Source organism: Epinephelus moara, chromosome 6 (genome assembly GCF_006386435.1).
Source record: "Epinephelus moara isolate mb chromosome 6, YSFRI_EMoa_1.0, whole genome shotgun sequence".
Lineage (NCBI taxonomy): Eukaryota > Metazoa > Chordata > Actinopteri > Perciformes > Serranidae > Epinephelus > Epinephelus moara.
In genome coordinates, this window is record NC_065511.1 from 40,730,550 (window position 1) to 40,751,939 (window position 21,390).

At 42.1% G+C, this 21,390-nt stretch overlaps 1 protein-coding gene across 1 annotated transcript in view; it reads right to left on the minus strand.

Annotated features, from left to right (window-relative positions):
- Window positions 1–6: 6 nt before the first annotated feature.
- Window positions 7–21,390, minus strand: part of LOC126391358 (NACHT, LRR and PYD domains-containing protein 12-like) — a 28,103-nt gene continuing 6,719 nt past the window's right edge. Inside the window, exons 2-13 of the mRNA XM_050046067.1 lie at window positions 17,532–17,616; window positions 17,184–17,273; window positions 15,796–15,903; window positions 12,729–12,836; window positions 12,311–12,418; window positions 9,561–9,624; window positions 8,180–8,408; window positions 5,681–7,478; window positions 5,423–5,596; window positions 4,399–4,572; window positions 4,229–4,275; window positions 7–2,540 (exon numbers count right to left, since the gene is read on the minus strand). Coding sequence (XP_049902024.1) covers window positions 2,014–2,540; window positions 4,229–4,275; window positions 4,399–4,572; window positions 5,423–5,596; window positions 5,681–7,478; window positions 8,180–8,408; window positions 9,561–9,624; window positions 12,311–12,418; window positions 12,729–12,836; window positions 15,796–15,903; window positions 17,184–17,273; window positions 17,532–17,616 — 3,512 coding nt within the window. The 3' untranslated portion in view covers window positions 7–2,013. The remainder of the gene's footprint in view (window positions 2,541–4,228; window positions 4,276–4,398; window positions 4,573–5,422; window positions 5,597–5,680; window positions 7,479–8,179; window positions 8,409–9,560; window positions 9,625–12,310; window positions 12,419–12,728; window positions 12,837–15,795; window positions 15,904–17,183; window positions 17,274–17,531; window positions 17,617–21,390) is intronic.

The window sequence follows — 21,390 nt, forward strand, 5'->3', positions numbered from 1 at the left end:
ATTCTTTGTTTGTGGAATATATGATGACAATAACCGATAAATGATCACGCCCAGAGCCGCCAATGTTAATAACATTTTGTAGAGAGGGGGATAAGTGCTGTCCCATTCCTATTTGTAGCATCCGGAGCCCTTTCAGACTCTCACACTCAATCACTTACAGCTGACGTCAGTTAAGTCAGTGAGGGTCCAGGGCTTGAGTCTTTAGGGGCCGGATTGGAATTGGGCCTTACTTCTTCCTTGGAGTATGTGGAAATGACCTACTGCAAATTTTGGGCCACTTCCTGTATCCACTATGTGGCACTATAGAGCACACACTAATGATAGATCATGTTGCTGTATATCATATGTATACCACACCATATTAACTTCATGTAACTCTGATGATCTTTTCCACATGAGGCTGACTTCCTGTTGTCAGTGGGTGGCGCTATGATGATGAATTCATATTGTCATGTAGATGTCTTCAGACCTAGGGTCTGTCCCAAGTCTCTTAAATTACTGCTAGTTATCTTACCTAGCCGAATTTGCTAGCTGTTTAGCCCCTCCCACCTAGGAAAAAATGTGAGGAGCTAGCGCTAGGAGCGATGAGCGAGCATTGTCGGTTTAAGAGACATGAGACGTCCTTTCCACTGAAGCGTCATGTGAAGCGACGTCCATTCCTGATGACGGCGGCACCGCTGGATCTGCTCCTTAAAGCAGCCAGCGTCTGGCGTTACTATGGGTACATCCCAAGTGTCATTATATTCACCGCTGTCATGACTATGGTCACACACTTTTGCATGTATTACCATTGTTATTGAGTCATTTGTCGAAGTTTGTGCAATTACAGAAAGGTCTGTAGCCCTGCTATTCCACTGTCACTGTGATGAGCACTATCATTCAATTAACTCACCATCGTTCAACACAGTCAGCGATTCTTTGCAAAGAATGCATGTAACGGGTACTTACTCTTGTACTGTTTCTCCGCCATCTCGTTCAAATGTGCCAGATGTAGAGGGCGGGTATTTATACGTCATGGTGTTCAGCTGAAAAACTCTTCCAGATAGGAAGCTCTCGACCATCCTAGCTCGTAGCTGCTTAAAGCTCGCTGCTAGCTCCTAGGGCTAGCTCCTCGCTGCACAAATAAGAGACTTGGGACGGCCTAGAAGATGGCGGACCTCGAACAACTTCCGGTTCAAGCGAGGAGCTAGCAGTAGCACTATAAAAATAAGACTTGGGACGGACCCCTAGACTCTTATCTAGCATGTGAAATCTGGGGCAGAATGGATTATGCAAAGTCGCGTTACAACAGCTTCCTGTGTCATGTTGAAACATAGAAATTAGCTTGGCTTCCATAGCAAAGCAATTCCTCAAAAACACAAACGCTTTGCAATTTGGCATTTTGAAGGTCTTCAGATTCTGCAGCCAAACGTTGAGATGGATGTGTTAAATCCTCTAGGATTCATTAGGTTCCACACCTGTACAGTGCTGGCAATGGCGTGTTCTCACATGACCTTTGACATCATCGTTGGAGCTATTGACTTTTCCTTCGCAATTAAGTGTAAGATAAGTTGGAGGGTTACATCCCCCTAATCTGAAACGAATCTGACGAACCCTCTAGGGGGAGTTCTATCAAGTTTGCTTAAACTTAAATGCCCATTAAATTAAATTATTAATTAAATTATTAATAATTAAAAATGTCCAACAGCTGGGTGGGTGGAGCTAATTATACCCAATTACAAATATGTCCAATCCAAGATGGCTGACTTCCTGTTGGGCAAAAAAACTCTCCCCTACACACATGGCACATAGGAGAGGTTTCAGTTCTGCAACTTCACAGCTAGATACCACTAATTTTTACGCATTGGACCTTTAAATAGAGCACATATTGATTGCAGGTGTTAGCAGTTAGTAGATTATCACTCAGCTTTTTAGTCTTTGTCACCATTGACGTATTCGACCTCATCTCTCTCAAGATTTATCATAATCCAAAACCCACTCAGAAAGAGAAAAGGAGGTGACGTTTTACTGGATCTAACACAAAGACATTGACGAGTTTGACGGGTCCATCCTGACCCTGAAGGCAGGGTAGACCAGCTCAGTGAATGTGGTGTACAAGGTATAGATGTGGGTCAGTTTATCAGTGGAGACTCCGTAGAAGGACAAAGTGCCAGCATCCCAGTCCAGGTACACTCCCACTTTGTTTGTGGGAGGCACAGGGATGGACACTTGCCTGTTACTGTGCAGGATAGAGTAAGCACTATCGGAGCAGCTCAGACTCCAGGACTGATCATTCATTCCCAGACAGCAGTCTTCACTGTTTCCTCTCCTTTTTATTCCTTTGTAAGCCACTGCTATGTAAACATGTCCTTTCCACTCGACCTCCCAGTAACAGCGACCATTCAGACCTCTGGTGCACAGCACCTGTTTCCAGTAGTCAAATCTCTCTGGATCATCAGGATACGACTGCGTCTCTTTCACCACTGTCACCTTCCTGTTGTTGTCGGACAGTGTAAGTTTTCTGTTTGCTGTGTTTGGGTCCAGTGTGAGTTTACGGGCATCTGATGGAGAGAAGACATTAGGATTAGCACTGTCACTGTCACACAGCATATTAGCATGGTGATGTTAGCATTTAGCTCAAAGCACTGCTGTGCAGCCTCACAGAGGTGCTAGCATAGCCAAAGACACTTGGGGTTTCACATCTTCTTTGTTTGGTCCAGACTTTTGAACTTTTTATCTTGATCTGAATCAAAATGACAGGTGTGAAGCTTCCCACAGATCACAGCCTGGACTTAACCACTGAACGTTTATCTGATGAAAGAGATGGTCTCAGCAGAACAAAGTGACCTAGTTTGTTTCTTGTGTTAAACATTTTTTGGATGGCTCAAATACAGGCAGTTCAGACAGGCAGTCCTCTCGTCTTGAAATGATTCTCCAAGAGGATAAGACAGAGGATTCGTGAGGTTGGGAGATGTAGTGATCAAATGTATACAATGTGACAAAACACCAACTTTGGTTAGACTTTTAGGTGGATAATATAACTTTCTAATTGCTAGCAGCTACCACAGTATCCATTAAGTGAAAGAGTGGCCAACTGTTCAGAGGAAGAGAAGCATGATGGTGATGGTGATGGTGGAGTGAAGTTTGACCATGGCTAAAAGGTAGGAAGGAACAGCTACCTTCACTGCCATAGACGGCCAGAGTCTTACACTACATGCCAGTTGCAACACGGAATCAGTGTGGTAAATTGAGGACTAAGCGGTGTGGGAATACTTGGGAAGACAAAAACCAGATAGGCAGCAGTATTTTGGACTAGTTTAAGAAGTCTGCTGACAGACACAGGGGCTCTGACAAGGAGGTAGCTGAAGTAATACAGGCAGGAGACAACATGTGCCTCTTTGAGTGCTGTGGCTGCCTCTTCATTGAGGAGGTGTGAACCCTGCTGATGCTGTACAAGGTACATTTACAACAATGTTTGCTAAGAAGTTCGTCATCCTGGGTCACACCCAGGATCCTCGCTATAGTTTGGATTTCTGCAATATTATCAAGCCTCTGTGTGTCCATCCTTCAAAGAAACACAAGATCATTCTTGTCTAGGTTGGACTTTAGGTGGTGCCTTGACATCTATCCAAGATGTCTGCTCAGCAAGCAGCATTACATGCTTCCACTGGAGGGTCCAATAAGGGGGACAACGAGAATAGCCAAGTAGTAGAAGAAGCCATGCGACTATATGACTGAACAAAGCTTACTTGTGAAGAGGGACATAACGAAGAGGCCCAGAACTACGCCCTGTGGAACCCCAGCAGAATGCAAACAGAAAGAGCGCAGAGCGTGAGACACCAAACCCTTGAAGGGTGAAGAAAGCAATGAGTCTTTCTTCAACAGAGGTCCACAAGTGTGAGGAGAGAAGAGATGAGTTCATTCTTGCAGTATGCGGTGCCTCTGTCACTGCAAGGAGGGCTGTCTGGGCAGAGTGGCCAGACTGGCGGGGGTCTAGAAGGTTGTTCTCAAGGAGGTATGCAGACACTTATTGACAAATGTCTTGAAATGTCTCAGAAATAAAGAAAAGAGGGGTACAGGTCTAAAGCTGTTGACGTCTTCTGACATCAAAAGGTAGTAGTTACAGGCACACTCAAAGAATGCAGACAAGGTAAGTGGTTGGCTACCCCTGGCCTGAACATATTGTCAGTTAAAATGAATTGTGTAATACCTGTTGTCATTATTTAAAAAAAGAAAAACACACACTTACACTTCTTCAGACCAGATTTCATTGACTGTGATCCACCGTGCTCCATCCTGGTGCAAAAACAAAGTCAGATCAGAACCTAACAACTTCAGTGACTTTCTTAACAACTTATATTTGCATATTTTGACCTCCCGACTCAAACAAACTCAACCTGGGTCCATGTCTGTCCTTACCTCAGAGTTTCCAGTCTCCAGCTAGGATCATCCTTTCCATCAGAAAGCAGCTTCACTCCTAAGTCTCCTGGATTATTGTAGCTCAGGTCCAGCTCTCTCAGATGAGATGGGTTGGATCTCAGAGCAGACACCAGAGAAGTGCATCCTTTCTTTGTGATCAGACAGCCTGACAACCTAAACACACACACACAGTTAGGAGTATTTTACTTGCTCCTGCTTTTTATGGAAACTGATTTTGCAATTAGTCTTTGTAAAAAGGAGTTATATGAAAAACTTGAATCACGGTATATGCCTCCACAAACCAGTCAAGTTGCTGTTCACATCAATTTCTGTCCAGACTCATATGTAGCCGTGACAGAAGACAATGCTTTAAATATGGATGCTGCTGCAAAGAAACTACAAATTCTAAAACATGGATGCTACACATACGCAGCACAGATGATCTAGACAACCAGCACAGTGGTGGACACCCAAGATTAGAGTCACCAATTCAGTATCTGAACAAATGTCTCCCATTCTGTTTCTAAGATATGATGTTGCGTCAACTGAGCTTTGACCGCCAAAATCTGATCAGTTCATCCCTCAGTCCAAGTGGATGTTTGTGCCAAATTTAAATAAATTTTGTTGAGGCGTTCTTGAGATATCACACTCACGAGAAAGAGATGGACAGACGGATGGATGGACATTGCCAGCGCGGAGGCAAAACAAGGGTCTAAGTCTAAAGCAAGTACAAACCACAATTCGACTGGCTCCTCTCCAATTAATCATGGAGCAGTATTTTCCACTTGTTAACTGTTGTCCACTGTGGTGCATACCCACTGCTTCTCCCTGGTGCACTTTAAACCTCCAACACTTCTTTAACTACGGATGGTGTTCCCGACATGACTCTTCTCAAGACTCTTTTGTGTACAGTACATATTTTAATATCAAAGTGAAAGTTTTTGTCTGGAAATATGTAATATGTTTAAACCATGTTAGCTGTGAACACAATGGTCATCTATTGAACAAACTGATGAATCCTGACCTGAGAACTTCCAGTCTACAATTTGGACTCTCCAGTCCAACACAGAGCAGCTTCACTCCTGAGTCCTGCAGGTCGTTGTTACTCAGGTCCAGCTCCCTCAGACTGGAGGACGGAGAGCTCAGAACTGAAGACAGAGCTTCACAGCTTCTCTCTGACAGATTGCAGCAACTTAGCCTGAATGAGAATTAACAAAAAAAAACTATAGGATATTTCTTCAGTTTTAATAAATGTAATTTATGTAGTTGGTTTTTAACCTACAGAGCCTTGGTGGAGACTTTGACCACTGGCAGCAGCCTCAGAAGAGCCTCCTCTGAAGGTGAATATTTCTTGAAGTCAAACACCTCCAGATCTTCCTCTGATGACAGCAACATGAAGCACAGAGCTGACCAGTGACAAGGAGCGTATTCATATGGGGACAGACGTTCTGAACTCAGCCACCGTTGGATCTCCTCCTCTAGACAACCATCCTTCAGTTCATTAAGACAGTGGAACAGATTGATGCTTCTCTCTGGAGACAGATTCTCACTGATCTTCTTCTTGATGAACTGGACTGTTTCCTGATTGGATTGTGAACTGCTTCCTGTCTGTGTCACCAGACCTTGTAGAAGAGACTGATTGGTTGGCAGTGAAAGACCCAGGAGGAAGCGGAGGAACAGGTCCAGGTGTCCATTTGGACTCTCTAAGGCCTTGTCCACAGCACTCTGGTAGAAATGTTCAGGTCTGCCTCTGAACAATTTAGACCACAAGGAAGTTGTTTGTTGTTCTGCCATCAGGTTGACTCCAGAGTTGATGAAGGTCAGATGGACGTGAAGAGCAGCCAAAAACTCCTGAACACTCAGATGGATGAAGCAGAACACCTTGTCCTGGTGCAGTCCTCTCTCCTCTGCAAAGATCTGTGTGAACACTCCTGAGTACACTGAGGCTGCTCTGATATCGATGCCACACTCTGTCAGGTCTGATTCATAGAAGATCAGGTTGCCTTTCTGCAGCTGATCAAAAGCCAGTTTTCCCAGAGACTTAATCATCTTCCTGTTTTCTGGACTCCAGTGTGGGTCTGTCTCAGCTCCTCCATCATACTTGATGTTCTTCACTTTGGTCTGAACCAACAGCAAGTGGATGTACAGCTCAGTCAGGGTCTTGGGGAGCTCTCCTCCCTCTCTGGTCTTCATCACATCCTCCAGAACTGTAGCAGTGATCCAGCAGAAGACTGGGATGTGGCACATGATGTGGAGGCTTCGTGATCTCTTGATGTGGGAGATGATTCTGCTGGCCTGCTCCTCATCTCTGAATCTCTTCCTGAAGTACTCCTCCTTCTGTGGGTCAGTGAACCCTCTGACCTCTGTCACCATGTCAACACAGTCAGGAGGGATCTGATTGGCTGCTGCAGGTCGTGTGGTTATCCAGAGGCGAGCAGAGGGAAGCAGTTTCCCCCTGATGAGGTTTGTCAGCAGCACATCCACTGAGGTGGACTCTGTAACATCAGTCAGGATCTCATTGTTGTGGAAGTCCAGAGGAAGTCGACACTCATCCAGACCGTCAAAGATGAACACAACCTGGAACTCTTCAAACCTGCAGATTCCTGCTTCTTTGGTTTCAGTAAAGAAGTGATGAACAAGTTCCACCAAGCTGTACTTTTTCTCTTTCAGCACATTCAGCTCTCTGAAAGTGAATGGAAATGTGAACTGTATGTCCTGGTTGGCTTTGTCTTCAGCCCAGTCCAGAGTGAACTTCTGTGTTAAGACTGTTTTCCCAATGCCAGCCACTCCCTTTGTCATCACTGTTCTGATTGGTTCATCTCTTCCAGGTGAGGCTTTAAAGATGTCTTCTTGTCTGATGGTTGTTTCTGGTCTGTCTGGTTTCCTGGATGCTGTTTCAATCTGTCTGACCTCATGTTCATCATTGACCTCTGCAGTCCCTCCCTCTGTGATGTAGAGCTCTGTGTAGATCTGATTCAGAAGGGTTGGGTTTCCTGCTTTAGCGATCCCCTCAAACACACACTGGAACTTCTTCTGTAGGTTAGATTTAAGTTCACAGTGCCAAACTGCAGCAAACAATTCTAAAAGAAAGAATGAGAAATATTGTATTAGATTACATTAGACTGTACAGGTCTATTTACTGATTCTGACACAATGTTGGAGTACTGTACTGTATTGTGTGCTGTTAACTTGCCCTGTACCTGAGTTGAAACAGTAAACGTCTTTACCAACTGCTCCTGGTGTCCTGAGTGCTGCAACTGGGTCTTAACACCACCTGTTACACTTTCATTTTGCATGGCTGAATCTTAAATGGCTTTTGTAGATGCAGCGAGGAACTGTCTTTACTGAAAATGGTTTTCCCATAAGTTCCCAAGCCCATGTAGTGATATCCTTTATACAGTCGTGTTGGTTTTTAATGCAGTGTAGTCTGAGGGATCAAAAGTCATGGCTATTCAGTGTTGGTTTTCAGCCTTGGCCCTCATGTGCAGCGATTTCTTAAGATTGTCTGAATTGTGGATGGTGAAATCCTACATTTGTTGCAATTGTGTGTCAAGAGCGTTTTTTCTTAAATTACTGGACTGTTTGCCCACACAGTTTTGGACAAAGTGGTGATCCTTATGCCGTCCTTGCTTGTGAGCTTTTCAAGGATCACCCTTTCATACCCAGTAGTGGTACTATTACCTGTTATCAGTTAACCGGTTTATCTGTGGAATTTTGCAAATGTGTTTTTTGAGCATTCCACAACTTTCCCAACATTAAACATTTATTAAAAGCCTCTTACTGTTCTGAAGAGAGTCAGCCAGCTTCTCCTGCTTCATTCTCCTCAGGAAGTGCAGTGTGATCTTTAAAAATGCCTCTCTGCTGCTCCTCCTCTGCTCTTCCACTTCTCCACTAACCTCCTCCTCGTCTTCACCTTTGCTCTCGAAGCACTCTTTGGAATCTGGACTCAGAATCTTCTTGAACTTCTTAAGCTCGTTCTTCGCAAAAGCAACAATGTTCTCCTCAAGCAGCTGAAATGAAATAATATTCACTTAACTTCCAACTTATAAACTATCAGCATGCCATGAGTTCCATCTGTCAGTGAATAAAAGTTCACATTTAATGATCTCAAATTTTGAAAAACACGCTTGCCATTTCTCCTCTGGTTAAAAAAAACTCTTCAATCAGTTCATACCCTTGCTATCGATTCAACTGTTAGACAGGAGATAAGGAAGGTCCCTAGCCAAGGGGTCACTATCAAGGCACTTGCTTAGCTTGCTAACTAGCCACACTTCCCTTAGCCATTTAGCCTAGGTAATGGATGCATGTTTAGCCTGTTAAGCTAACATAACCGCTTTTTCCTGATACAAAATGTTGTCAGTGCCCAAGTATTTGTGGATTTTCCCTTTTTGGGATAAAGACACAAAATATGTTAAAATTGGAAAAGTGTACAACAGTGCCTGGATCCAGTTTCTGTTTGTCAGTAAGCAGTTCACATGTTTACCTTGCATGGCAGCTGATTCTCACCATATCACAATGCAAAAGCTAATGTTTGTGTCCTAACCACCACCACCACAAATCAGCATCCTGTGAGGAGCTACTGGCAGCTACGGGGGGTGGTTTAGGTTTGACAACACGGAGAGGCATTGTTGTTCATTGTTGTTCAAAACAAAAATGTTGTCTCCTAATGAGGTTATCTTAGATGCTGCAATAGCATCAGTTGTATCAACACTGGGGAATATTTCTTTGTTGAAAGAAGAGCAAAGAATGACACTGAAAGCTTTTCTCATTGGAAAATCTGTTTTGTTTTTGTTTTTGCTACTTTCCGAGTGACCCTTTCCAAGCGCGTAGGGACACATAACATGACATGACATGACATGACATGACATAAAAACATCATGAAAAGCCCTATATAGAGCCAGAGTTTGGTTTGTCCATTCTGGCTATTGTAGAAACACAGCGGTGCAACATGCTAGACTCTGTGGACGAGGACTCGTGTCCTATGTAGATATATAAACGGCTCATTCTAAGGTAACAAAAACACAATTCTTAGTTTCAGGTGACTAAAAACTACTGAAAACATAGTTATGAATATTATACTCCACTTATGATAATAGATGCCCCCAAGTTATATACTCTGGTCCTTTAAATAACAGTTAATGGTGGGTTTGTTCATTATGTACCGTAAATATGGAGTCCAGCCCAGTTTCACTATCAGTGGAAACATCTGACGTCTCCTGGTGAACTCTGTGAAGAAAACATGATCCATTAGTGACGAAGACTGGACTTTAACTGTCAACAGTGTAAGCAGACACATACACCTCATACGCAAAACCAAACCTCTGACAAGAGATGGGATGCTAAGCCACTGGGGATGCACTGCAGTACCACAAGAACTTTTTTTTTTGTTGCAATGAATCATAATATTATTTAATGTTGCATTTAGGAATGTCAGTTTTAATTTATTTAGCTTTAAGCGGTTGGCGGTTAATTTTAAGAAAAAGAAAAACAACACTGACTTAGTGACATTTAGCGCCGCAATTGAAAGCACTATCTGTTAGGAACAGTGAAATTGAATCCAGGGTTGCAAACTCTCACGCATGTGGCGTGAGACACACGCATTCACCTTCCATCTCACGGTCTCACTCTGCCCAACCAATTCTCACGCCAGCAACGAACGCTGGAAAAAAGGCTGGCAGCTGAGTATTTTAAATTAATTTCAAACAGCCGGTGCACTGGGTGGGCGGAGTTGAAGTTTGCAGCCAGACTTCAGAGAGGGGAGAGGAGAGGAGAGGAGAGGGGCAGACTCCGCCTGACCGGCGTACCGGTTGAGTGAAATGGAGTGCAGCCAAATGTTTCTGTGGAAAACTACTCTCTGATTGGTGTGCAATCCATATTTGCGCTTTGATTGGGCAGCTCTAGCCTCACAGTCAGCCGACTACGCTGTCCTGTTGTGATCTGAATCAATCGCACAGAGGACACGTGTGCTGCTGGGCAGTGCTGCTGTGTGTTAACTATGTTCAGCAAACCAGCCAGCAAGAAGCAAAAAACCTTGCACAGTTTCTTCCAAACAAACCGTGCAAGTTGAGTAATGCTGTTGCATATAGATAATATTAGCTAAATGATGACTAATTAATAGATGCCAATGTATCAAGTTAAGCTAGTTAACAAGAATACTAATGTTATTGTTACCTATGTTAAATCGCTTGCTAGCTAGGTTCATGCTAGGAATAAACCCACTCCTCCTTAATTTCTGCGCAGAACTTGTGCTCACTATTGCTTTGCACATATATTTTTTTAATCTTTATTGCCACAATAGAAAGAGCAGGGTCAGGGAGGAGACAGTGGACCAGAGGCCAGCAAGGATGATCATGCAGGGTCTTCACAGGTGAGGAGAGATTATAACTGGCTGAGAGAAAATATCTGCAGCATAAAAGTGACTTTGAGGTTAATTTCCACAGCAATTTCACTACTACTATTCCTAATTCTATTTCAAAATTTTGCTTTCCACATATTTTTTTTAATCCTTATTGCTACAATAGAAAGAGCAGGGTCAGGGAGGAGACAGTGGACCAGAGGCCAGCAAGGATGATCATGCAGGGTCTTCACAGGTGAGGAGAGATTATAACTGGCTGAGAAAAAATATCTACAGCATAAAAGTGACTTTGCGATTCATTTCCACAGCCAAAAGTCAAACGGCATTTGGAGGGCTTTGTAAATGTCAAAAATGAAATTAAATGGCCTAGGTCTAGATGCTCTTTAGACTACAATAATACACAAAATATATTATTATTCCCAAAATAATATTTTAGTTAGATCTTAATCAAAATATATTCAACCATTCCAACCATGAATTTTGCTTTAAATCCAAAATGGGTCATGTGTCTATAAAGTAATAGCTTATATGCCACATAGGCAAGTCCTAGTTTCTGGTTTTAACTAGTTCAGTCACTCTGAGGTGAATGCAGGTTCACTTGTGAAGTCCCTGCAAGTCAGGGTGGCTTTGAATGAATGTAGGTATTGCCCATCTCCAGAATGCTACCCCTAAACCCACCAGAATGCAGGAAATCACATCTACCACATCCGAGGACCCCCAGACCCCCACTATACCACCATTGTCTCTCTCTGTATGGTATTTGTATGTAAGGTTTTAGACCCTATCCATCTCCAGCAGGTGCCCCAAAAATGCGTTAGGATGCGGGGGATCATCTACCAAATCAGTTGACAAACAAAAATTTTATGTGTTGGCTTACATAACGAAATTGTGGTCGGCTCCACTGAATCTCACTCCAAGGTTTTTTGAAAAGTTGGCAACCCTGTTTAATCTTTAGTGATGTAAATCTCCTGACTTTTATTTTAATTTCTTGCTGACAGACAGGAGGCTAGCTGCATTTACATGCATAAACAAAGTGCCCACTGCCCACCCTACATTCTCCACTGATTAGCTAACATTAGCCTTGACCACTCTGCACTCCACACCACCTGGGTTGGGTTGGAGGTAACGTTAGCTAGCGTTGCCGGTTATTCAGCGATTACCAACAACGTTGCTGTGGAAACCTGGTTGCCACCTTCCAGTCTCCTTCCAGATAGACTCGGTGAGTAAGTGGCTTTATTTTGAGCCACAAAACCTTTTTACCAATCCACTGGACGTGCTTACAGTGCTAACAATGTGAACAGAGTTACAGGGGGTTTGCAGCTCATTACTGACCACCGTCGCAGCAGGAGTTTCAACGACAGTCGTTGACACACCAGTGGAGCACTAACGAACCAATGACATCTTTGGCCTTGTGAAGACCTCCTTAGAGGTTAAATACCTGGGTTTTTGCACACCAGTTTGTCAAATGAACAATGCAGTAATGTTACAGTAGTGTTACACAATATAGATATACCCCCTCTTAAGAAGAATTGTGCTAAAAATGTTCTGCTCACTTACTTAGAAATTGAATCTTGCCGTTTGAACACCATGGGGTAATCCATGGACTGGTCACTCTTCATGGACACAAGGCTTGGTGCAGAAGAATCTGCTCTTTCCGGCTCAGCCCTGAAAGAGATGGAGCATTGACAGACAGGTGGAGGTGTTAGAAGCTCAATGACTGAAGAGAGATCTGTTACTTTTGAGAAAGGAAGATGAAAGAATCGCTTTCTAAAGAAACAAAGTCCGGGCTGCATCACATTTAAAAAAAATTAAACCTGATTCTAAATCTGTACAATGGATGGAGGAGGTACAGCTGTGAATATAAAACAAGGCAGACAGATTTAAATAAACGATGTTATAACATTACAATAGTGTTATATAATATAGTTCTACTCCTTCTCAGAGAATTTGTGCTCAAAATGTTCTGTTGACTTACTTAGAAATTGAATCATGCTGTCTGATCACCATGGGGTAATCCATGGACTGGTCACTCTTCATGGACACACAAGTTGGTGCAGGAGAATCTGCACTTTTTTGCTCAGTCCTGAAAGAAATGGAGCATTGACAGACAGGTGGAGGTGTTAGAAGCTCAATGACCTTAGAAAGATGGCGTCTGTTACATGTTACAACACACATAGCAAACCAAACTGGATGAACGTCAGTCAGACCTTAGAACAGTGATCGAAATGTGATCAGGTTTTTGACTGAAAGCCAAAAGATTTGACTCCAGGAAACATCTGCAAGAATATGACTATGTAACATCCTCTTCAACACAAGACTCTTCTGACTCATAACAGTGTACTGAGGGTGGAAGTGGAACTATTAGGAGGAAGTATTAACGGCTGTGAAGAGAGGTGACGTGTGTCACAAGTTAGGACACATGGCAAACCAAATTTCAGTCAGACCTTAGACACCATTTCGTGTTCAAGACTAGAAATACCGCCCCATGGTTATATGCCTCCACGAACCAGTCAAGTTTCTCTTACAGTTTACATCCATGTCTGTGAAAACATGCATGCTTCATACTCATTTGCCCCCCCCAACAGCACAGAAGATCTATACAATCAGCACAGTTTCAAGATTAGTGTCACCAATTCAGTATCTGACCAAATGTCTCCCCTTCTGTTCCTGAGATATGACGTTGAGTAATGGCCAAAAAGTGTTTTTGCAAAACATTATGATGTCACAGTGAAGTTGGTCTTTGACCTTTTGGATATAAAATATCATCACTTCATCATTAGACATCATTAGACATATCCTATAAGACATTTCTGTGCAAATTTGTGAAAGTTATGGTCAAAAACGTGTTTTTTGTTTTGTGGTCACAGTGACCTTCACCTTTGACCATCAAATTCTAAGTTCAATCCTGAGTCCCAAAGAAAGTCTGTGCCAAATTTAAAGAATTTCCCTCAAGGCGTTCTTGAGATATTGCATTCACAAGAATGAGACAGACACAGGGACGGTTTTTGCTATGGGCAATGTGGGCGACCGCCTGTTTTTTTTGACCACCAAAAATCTTATCAGTTCATCACTGAGTTCAAGTGGACATTTGTGCCAAATTTGAAGAACTTTCCTAAAGGCCTGCTTGAGTAATGTCTTGAGAATGGGACGGACGGACGGAAGGACAACCCAAAAACAACCCTAAAACATAATGCCTCCGGCCACAGCTTTCCCCAGCATGAAAACAAATGACTGTTAAGATGCTTCTAAAAATGTGCAGTAATTCAGCCTCTCTGAGACTTCACCATGGACAGTTATAACCTCAAGGTGATCATGCTTTTGCCTTCATTGCTCCTCAGTTATTCAGTCCCGACCTTTAAACATCCTCCAAACTTCTCTGCTCTGAGGACCTGAGGCTCCTCTCTCCAACTCTACTCCGTAGAAAGGGGATTGCCATGGCACGCTTTCTCAGTCAAGTAACATTTTGAAAATGATCCTAAAAGTGGTGAGCAGCTAATGAAGAAGAAAAAACTATTTTGACCATCTCTGGACCAAAGTTCTTGAAAGTCTTGCGATGTGTTCACAGTTAGTCTAGAAGCATGAGGACAGTTAAAAGGGTGTTTGACCACACTGCACTCTAAAGCACTATTCGGATGGGATTAGTTTTACATGGGCACGTGGGGTAATGTCACTTTACCACAGGACGTCAGTAATATTAATGTCCGATTCGCACGGGATAAGAAATATCAGTAAAACTACCACAAGTGGGAGGGGTAAATCCATTCACGCACCGCCGTCCCCTCCTGTCGTCATGTGCGTATGATAGGACTGTCAAAAGCACCATGAAATTGAATTCGAATATTTTTGAATTAATTTAGTAGAGTTTGAATAATATTAGAATTTATTATTATTAGTAGTAGTAGTATTAGTATTAGTATTATTTTTTATTTTTTTACAAAAAAAAACCCCACAACAAATAAGATGCTTATTGCTGACGCAATATGAACGTGACACTCGGATGAAAACACCCGTTCTGACCTCACTCGGATGAAAACACCCGTTCTGACCTCACTGAAGTGCCAGGTATGATCAACTTCTGCCTCACTATCTGAGCAATGTTTGTTTTAGTTTAGTTTATTTACTTTATTAATCCCCCTGAGGGGAAATTCAATGTTTTCACTCTTACTTGTCAATTACACACAGGTCTGAAAGACACACACATGCACAAACAGGACCTATACATGCATAAAGTGGAGAGATGTCAGAGTGAGGGGGCTGCCCTTGGTGAGGCGCCCCGAGCGGTTGGGGGATTCAGTGCCTTGCTCAAGGGCACCTCTGCAGTGCCCAGAAGGTGAACTGGCACCTCTCCAGCCACCAGTCCACGCTCCATATTTTGGTCCGGTTAGGGACTCGAACAGACGACCCTCCGGTTCCCAACCCAAGACCCTATGGACTGAGCCACTGCCGCCCTTCAGTGCGTAGTTTTCCACCACAAGAGTGGATCCTGGTCGGCCCGTAGTGGTGTCTCATTCTGGTAACGTTTCATCTCGGCGCCTCTCCCTCCCGCTGCGTCCCGAATGGGATTCGCCGTGATATATAACATTATTGATAGTATTAATTAATTATTAATGATATTCGAATTATCAAATTTAGGTTCGAACTTATAAAATGAAAAAATATATTCGAATATATTTCTAACTTCGATTTTTTTTTTTTTTTTTGGACAGCCCTAACACACATATTTACTGCTGGTCTATTCGCACGGGATTAGTATTACCTGAGGTAACTGTCCTGGACCCTTTTACAGAAGGTAAAAGTCGCGGTAATCTTTACTGACATCGTGCGGTAATGATTACTGACATGGCACATTCGGACGGGACTAAAATCTCTGGTAATTATTACTTTACCCCACGTACCTATGTAAAACTAATCCCGTCCAAATAGGGCTTAAGACATTCATTATTAGGACAGATTGGCAGAAATAACATTGCAAATAACAAAAAGAGGTGTAGTGAGAAGATGACTAAGAGGAAATAAATACTCAAAAGGTTCTGATGACTTACACAGAAATTGAATCTTGCTGTCTGAACACCATGGGGTAATCCATGGACTGGTCACTCTTCATGGACACACAGCTTGGTGCAGGAGAATCTGCTCTTTCCTGCTCAGACCTTAAAGAAATGGAGCATTGACAGACAGGTGGAGGTGTTAGAAGCTCAGTGACTGAAGAGAGATCAGGTACTTTTGAGAAAGGAAGAAAAAAAACACTCCCTGAAGAAACAAAGTTCAGGCTACATCACATTTAAAACAGATTAAACATGGGTTCTTAATCTATACAACAGATGGATGATGTTGAGCTGTAGTTATTAAAAGACGAGGCAGACAGATTTAAATACATAAAGCAGTACTGTTAAAGTAGCATTATATAATATTGTTATACTCCATCTCAGAGAATTCATGCTCAAAATGTTCTGCTGACTCAGGCTCTGATAATGAGCTCAATGAGCTCTGCGTCTGTGTACATCCGCGTACTCCGTGTTCAAATAAATACGGTTGGTCATCAAATTCAAATGGCTCATCCAGATCCAGTTGGTCAAATTCGGGTAAAAATTCAGCCATGACTACTCCAAACAGAGTAACTCCTCACGTTTGTAAGGTCACTCCAGCAGTAACTTCCTGCAACAACTTTAAATTTTGCGAGACGTGAGATTTCAGAGCCAGACTTTCACTCTCTGAGTGAGTGTTTTGACTTGCCACAACAAACACGTCCGAATTTTTACACCATTTTGACCAACTGGATCTGGATGAGCCATTTGAATTTGATGACCGCCCGTATTTATTTGAGCACGGAGTACACGGACGTACATGGACGCACATGGACGCAGAGCTCATTGAAACTGAAGAGCAGACGAGGAGAGAGAGGGAGCAGTAACAGGCAGAGGAACATGTCTGAATCCAGCTAAAGGTAAACACAAACGTTCATTTCTCCTTCCCGTTATGTTGTCAGATAATTATACTAACAATCCGAGCCTATCTGTGTGAAAAAAATGCACTTTTAGTGGACGTATTTTGACGTTGTTTGACGCTGTCTGAGTGCCCTATTATTTAATATAGCCCGCGCTTACGGGCTGCAGGCAGGTCAGCCCTAGCTTCGTACTGGACAAATGTCACATATTGAACATCCTATCACTCATTTAGACAAAAGTAGATTTGAAAATAGGGCCCAGGTTGAAAAAAGCATTAGTTCCCCTTTAAGTATTTTCAACTCACGAGTTCAGAGTGCTCCAGAAAAAACGTCAGGCGTCTGGAGCGCAGATATATGAGGCACGTTGCAATGCAAAAAACTGCGAGCAAAAAGCTTTATTCTCATTAAAAACAATGACAAAAAGCTGCCTCCAGCTGCTAAAACTCTTTCTCTGGATCAGGGCCTTACTTAGAAATTAATTCTTACTGTTTGAAAACCATGGGGTAATCCATGGAGTGGTCACTCTTCATGGACACACAGGTTGGTGCAGGAGAATCTGCTCTTTTCTGCTCAGTCCTACAAGAAATGGAGCATTGACAGACAGGTGGAGGTGTTAAGTTAAGTTACAACACACAGTAAACCACATTTCAATCAGACCTTAAAAACTATTTAAAACGTGATCAGGTTTTTGACTAGAAGCCAAAAACTTTGAATCCAAGAAACAGAAACATTTGTGAGAGTCTGAATGAGTAACATCCTCCTCTTTAACACAGCACTGAGACTTTCCTGACTCTTTACACAGACTTTTAACATGGACAGTCCTCTTCATCTTACCTCTCATCTCCCTCAGACAGAGAGGTGCTGAAGGTCGGGACCCCCTCATCTTCCTCCTCAGACTGACTCATGGTAGACAGTACACCTAAACACAAACACACCCAACATGTTGTATTAGCTGGGCTGATAACAAATAATGTCTAAGACCTAATTAGACCTAATAACAAGGTCTAAATTACAATTGTGATCCATCCTGTCAGTAGAATTCTAGTGAGATCCGTCCAAGGTTTGTGACATCACATAAACAGATTTAAAAATCAAAATAGGTGTTCATAAATCAGATCCTTCACCTCAGTGAAAGTAGCAGAACTACAGTGTAAAAATCACAAGTCCTGCCTTTGAATTTAAAAACTGAATATTTAGCTCATAATTAGTTGATTTAACGATTAGTTCATCGGCAGAAAAATAGTTTTAATAGTTAAAACCGCTCTGGTTCAAGTTCCTCCAAAGTCAGGATTTGCTGTTTTTTTCTGTTTCATATGATTTTAAACCGAGCATCTTTGAGATTTGAACAAAATAAGACTCAGAATAGACTAAATGATAATCAGTTAATAATATTAATGTTGCAGCTGGTCACGGTGGAGCTGACTTTACTTTACGTGCAATTAACCTTTCATCATATTCTGATTAAAGGTTTTGTGTACAAATCTTTCTCTGCAAAGTAACAGGCTGCAGTAACTAAAGCTGTCAAAAAATATTGTGGAGTGTCACTTGTTAAAGTAGTGAAAGTGAAAGTAACTCAAAATTGAATGTAAAAGTACTTAGTGTCCACTGCTGCTGGACTGCACGGCTGCGTTTCACTCTGAGTAATCAGGAAAATAAAAACCTGCTGACTTTACATCCACATCAAGTGACCAGGATGTTCTTCCTTCATCAGAAGAGGAAACACTGACAGAGAGACGAAGATAATTCCTTCCTGTAACTCACTGGAGTCATTTCACCCGACACAGTCTGCATAATTCACCATCAACAAAAAAACCTGTATGACAGCAAACACTATTATTGTAGAAGGAAAAAGTCCCAGGACATGTGATGTTTACAGTTGGTGAAGCATGGTGGCCCTGCCCTGCTTTAAGTCCTCCTCTTGCTGTATTGCAGCTGCCGCCCTTGTGGTTATATTACTGCAATCTTCTGGTTACTTCCTCCTATCAGAGTCAAGTTCTTCTTATCATGACTGCCGTGCTGTGCTGTCCTCCTCAAAAACAACTTTCTAACCCACTATCTCCAATACCAGCTGTGGGCCTGTCACATGACCTGTCCCCCCATTTTCCTACTTCCATTTCTCCTCAGTGTTTTCTTTTCTTTTGCATTTCTCTTGGTATTTCTCAAAATTAAACATTCAGCAGTTATGTTTTTGACACCACTGTGTTCACATCCACACAGCTTCTATTGAGCTTGTTTCCCCAGCTTGTCCACTAATGAACCCAGAGACCCACATAAATGTGACATCTGTACCTTTTTACTGTGTTAACTTCTGTAATTTCTTTAATCACTTTATCGTATCAGCTGGTAAAGGTGGAGCTGGTTTACAGTATTTTATCTGCAGGGTAGGCTTGTCTGAACTTCACCCTGGGGATCAATAAAGTTTGATCTTAATCACAATTTATTTGTTGATTATGCTTTTTATTGTTAATCTGAATCTGCAAACTAACATGTGACTTAAATATCTAATAAGGTTAATTCAGGGTGAGTGGGACATCAGGTTGGGTGGGACAGTATAAATAAATTGGCTGTATTTTCTCCCCTGGTCATTGAACATAAAAACTTTTTCTTTGCTGAGCCTTGCTGTGAAACCACATTATCAGAGTTGCTTACACTCATTGGTATAATGTCACATGTGGGGGCGGGGCCAACATCAATCAGGAAGTTGACCCTGCATAACCCAAGGTGAGGAAAATGGCATAAGATTTTGATTGTTATGATCATAAGGTTATAAAAACGTTTTCAAGATATTGCAGAAATATTTGCTGGAAACATGAATTTGATGCACTTCTACAATAAAATCAGAAAAAAATGTTAAGATTATGTTCATATTTATGGAATTAGGCTATTTTTATTTTGTCCCACAAAATAAAACTGTGTTTGGGTGGGTGGGACAGCATGGTTTTGGGTGAGTGGGACAGCACCAAAAGGCACTCTTAATGAATAAAAATGATCAATCCTGCCATAGGGAATCATTATATATGTTCCAGATTAATAGCTCCTAACCTTCTTGTGTGTGCAGACCCAAAATCTACCACACAATTGTTGATGGAGCACCTCAATTTTACTGCTAGCCCGACTACCTAGCTAGCAAACAAGCTAGCATAAACAGCAAGTGTACCTAGCCTACTAGGGATGCATGATTATTTCCCAGGATCTAATTTGCAGATTGTCCCCAACTCTTCAAGCCTATTGTTGATGATAGGATATATAGAGGAAGACACACACACACACACACACACCAGCCAATACAAACTGCACGCATGCACACACAAACACACAGACACACAGACACACACACACACACACACACATACACACACCCCTGCCAATACAATGCAACACAGTTATCAGATAATATGTGTACTAGATGCAGACGTAAAGGCTTTTCAAAGTAACAACAGTAGGGAACATTTGTTCATCAAGTGTCAACCTATACAAAGTTTAGACTTGATTTCTTTCCAAACTAATCCTGATTAATCCACTGCAGAAAGAATGGCACCAGAGAGGCAGAGAGGGAATGAGAAGGCAAGAAGAAAAGTAAAGGGAGAGAACAAAAAGTTAAACAAATGTGTTGTCCCACTCACCCAAATCTCACACACAAAAACAAATTTTAGTCAGTTCACAAAAAAGGGTATGCCATGCATCCATGGAACATAATCAGATCTTCTTTCCTCCTCAAATGGATAGGTAACATCTTCAGCATTACAGAAATGTATCATATGTTGGGTTATTTTTTGAAATCCATAGCCAGAAATCTCACACAATGCAGAAAACCGAAAACTGTCCCACTCACCCTGAACTTACCCTAAATGCAGTACAGTAGAAACAGAAGGCAGCAGAAAATAGTACCTCTGCAGTAGCTGACTAAATGTAGGTTCATCTTATTTAATATTTAATTGTTGATGACTGGAATATTGTTTGACCATTATTTCAAGACAAATGTCTCAATCTGTCAAACGTCACTACACCAGGTATAAAATAAAAAGTGGAACCAGTCGCTGTCACTAGGTGTGACTGTCACTTCATGTTTGTTGTGTAGATGTTGTCCAGCAACAGTAACACACGAAAACATCAACACAAAACGGTTTATAAAGAACATTGTTGGAACCAGGACATTTTTAAGAGCATTATGATCAACATCTTTCGTCCGTTTGTGCACAAGAGCTCTGGGTGAAACGTGGCGTCATAACATGGTGAATTTCCGCGTATTATAAAGTTGATAAAGGACACGGTGCAGCACCAGTAACAGTAAACATGTAGTCAGACCGAAACAACAAAGCAATGAACATTATTAACTGTTTGTCACATTACCTTTACTGAGCGCAGAAGTGCATTTTATTCTGAGAGAGCAGGAAGTGAAAGTCCCTCCTATCGTCTATTCCTAATCACTATTCCTTGATTTCGGTGTGAAACGTCACGAGGTCAAGGAAAGATGAATAGGAGAATTCATGGACATATATACGTAGACGCCGCATCGAGCGCTGAGCCGTACGTCAACGTCGCCGCCATATTGGATGTGGCAAGGCTGCGCTGTAAACTAATACAAGTGAATGGACTTAATTTCATAAAGCGCCTTTCTTCAAAGAAATTTACGTTAATGCCTCTCGTTTATTCATTCACACACACACTAATATACTTGGGAAACAGTTAGGCA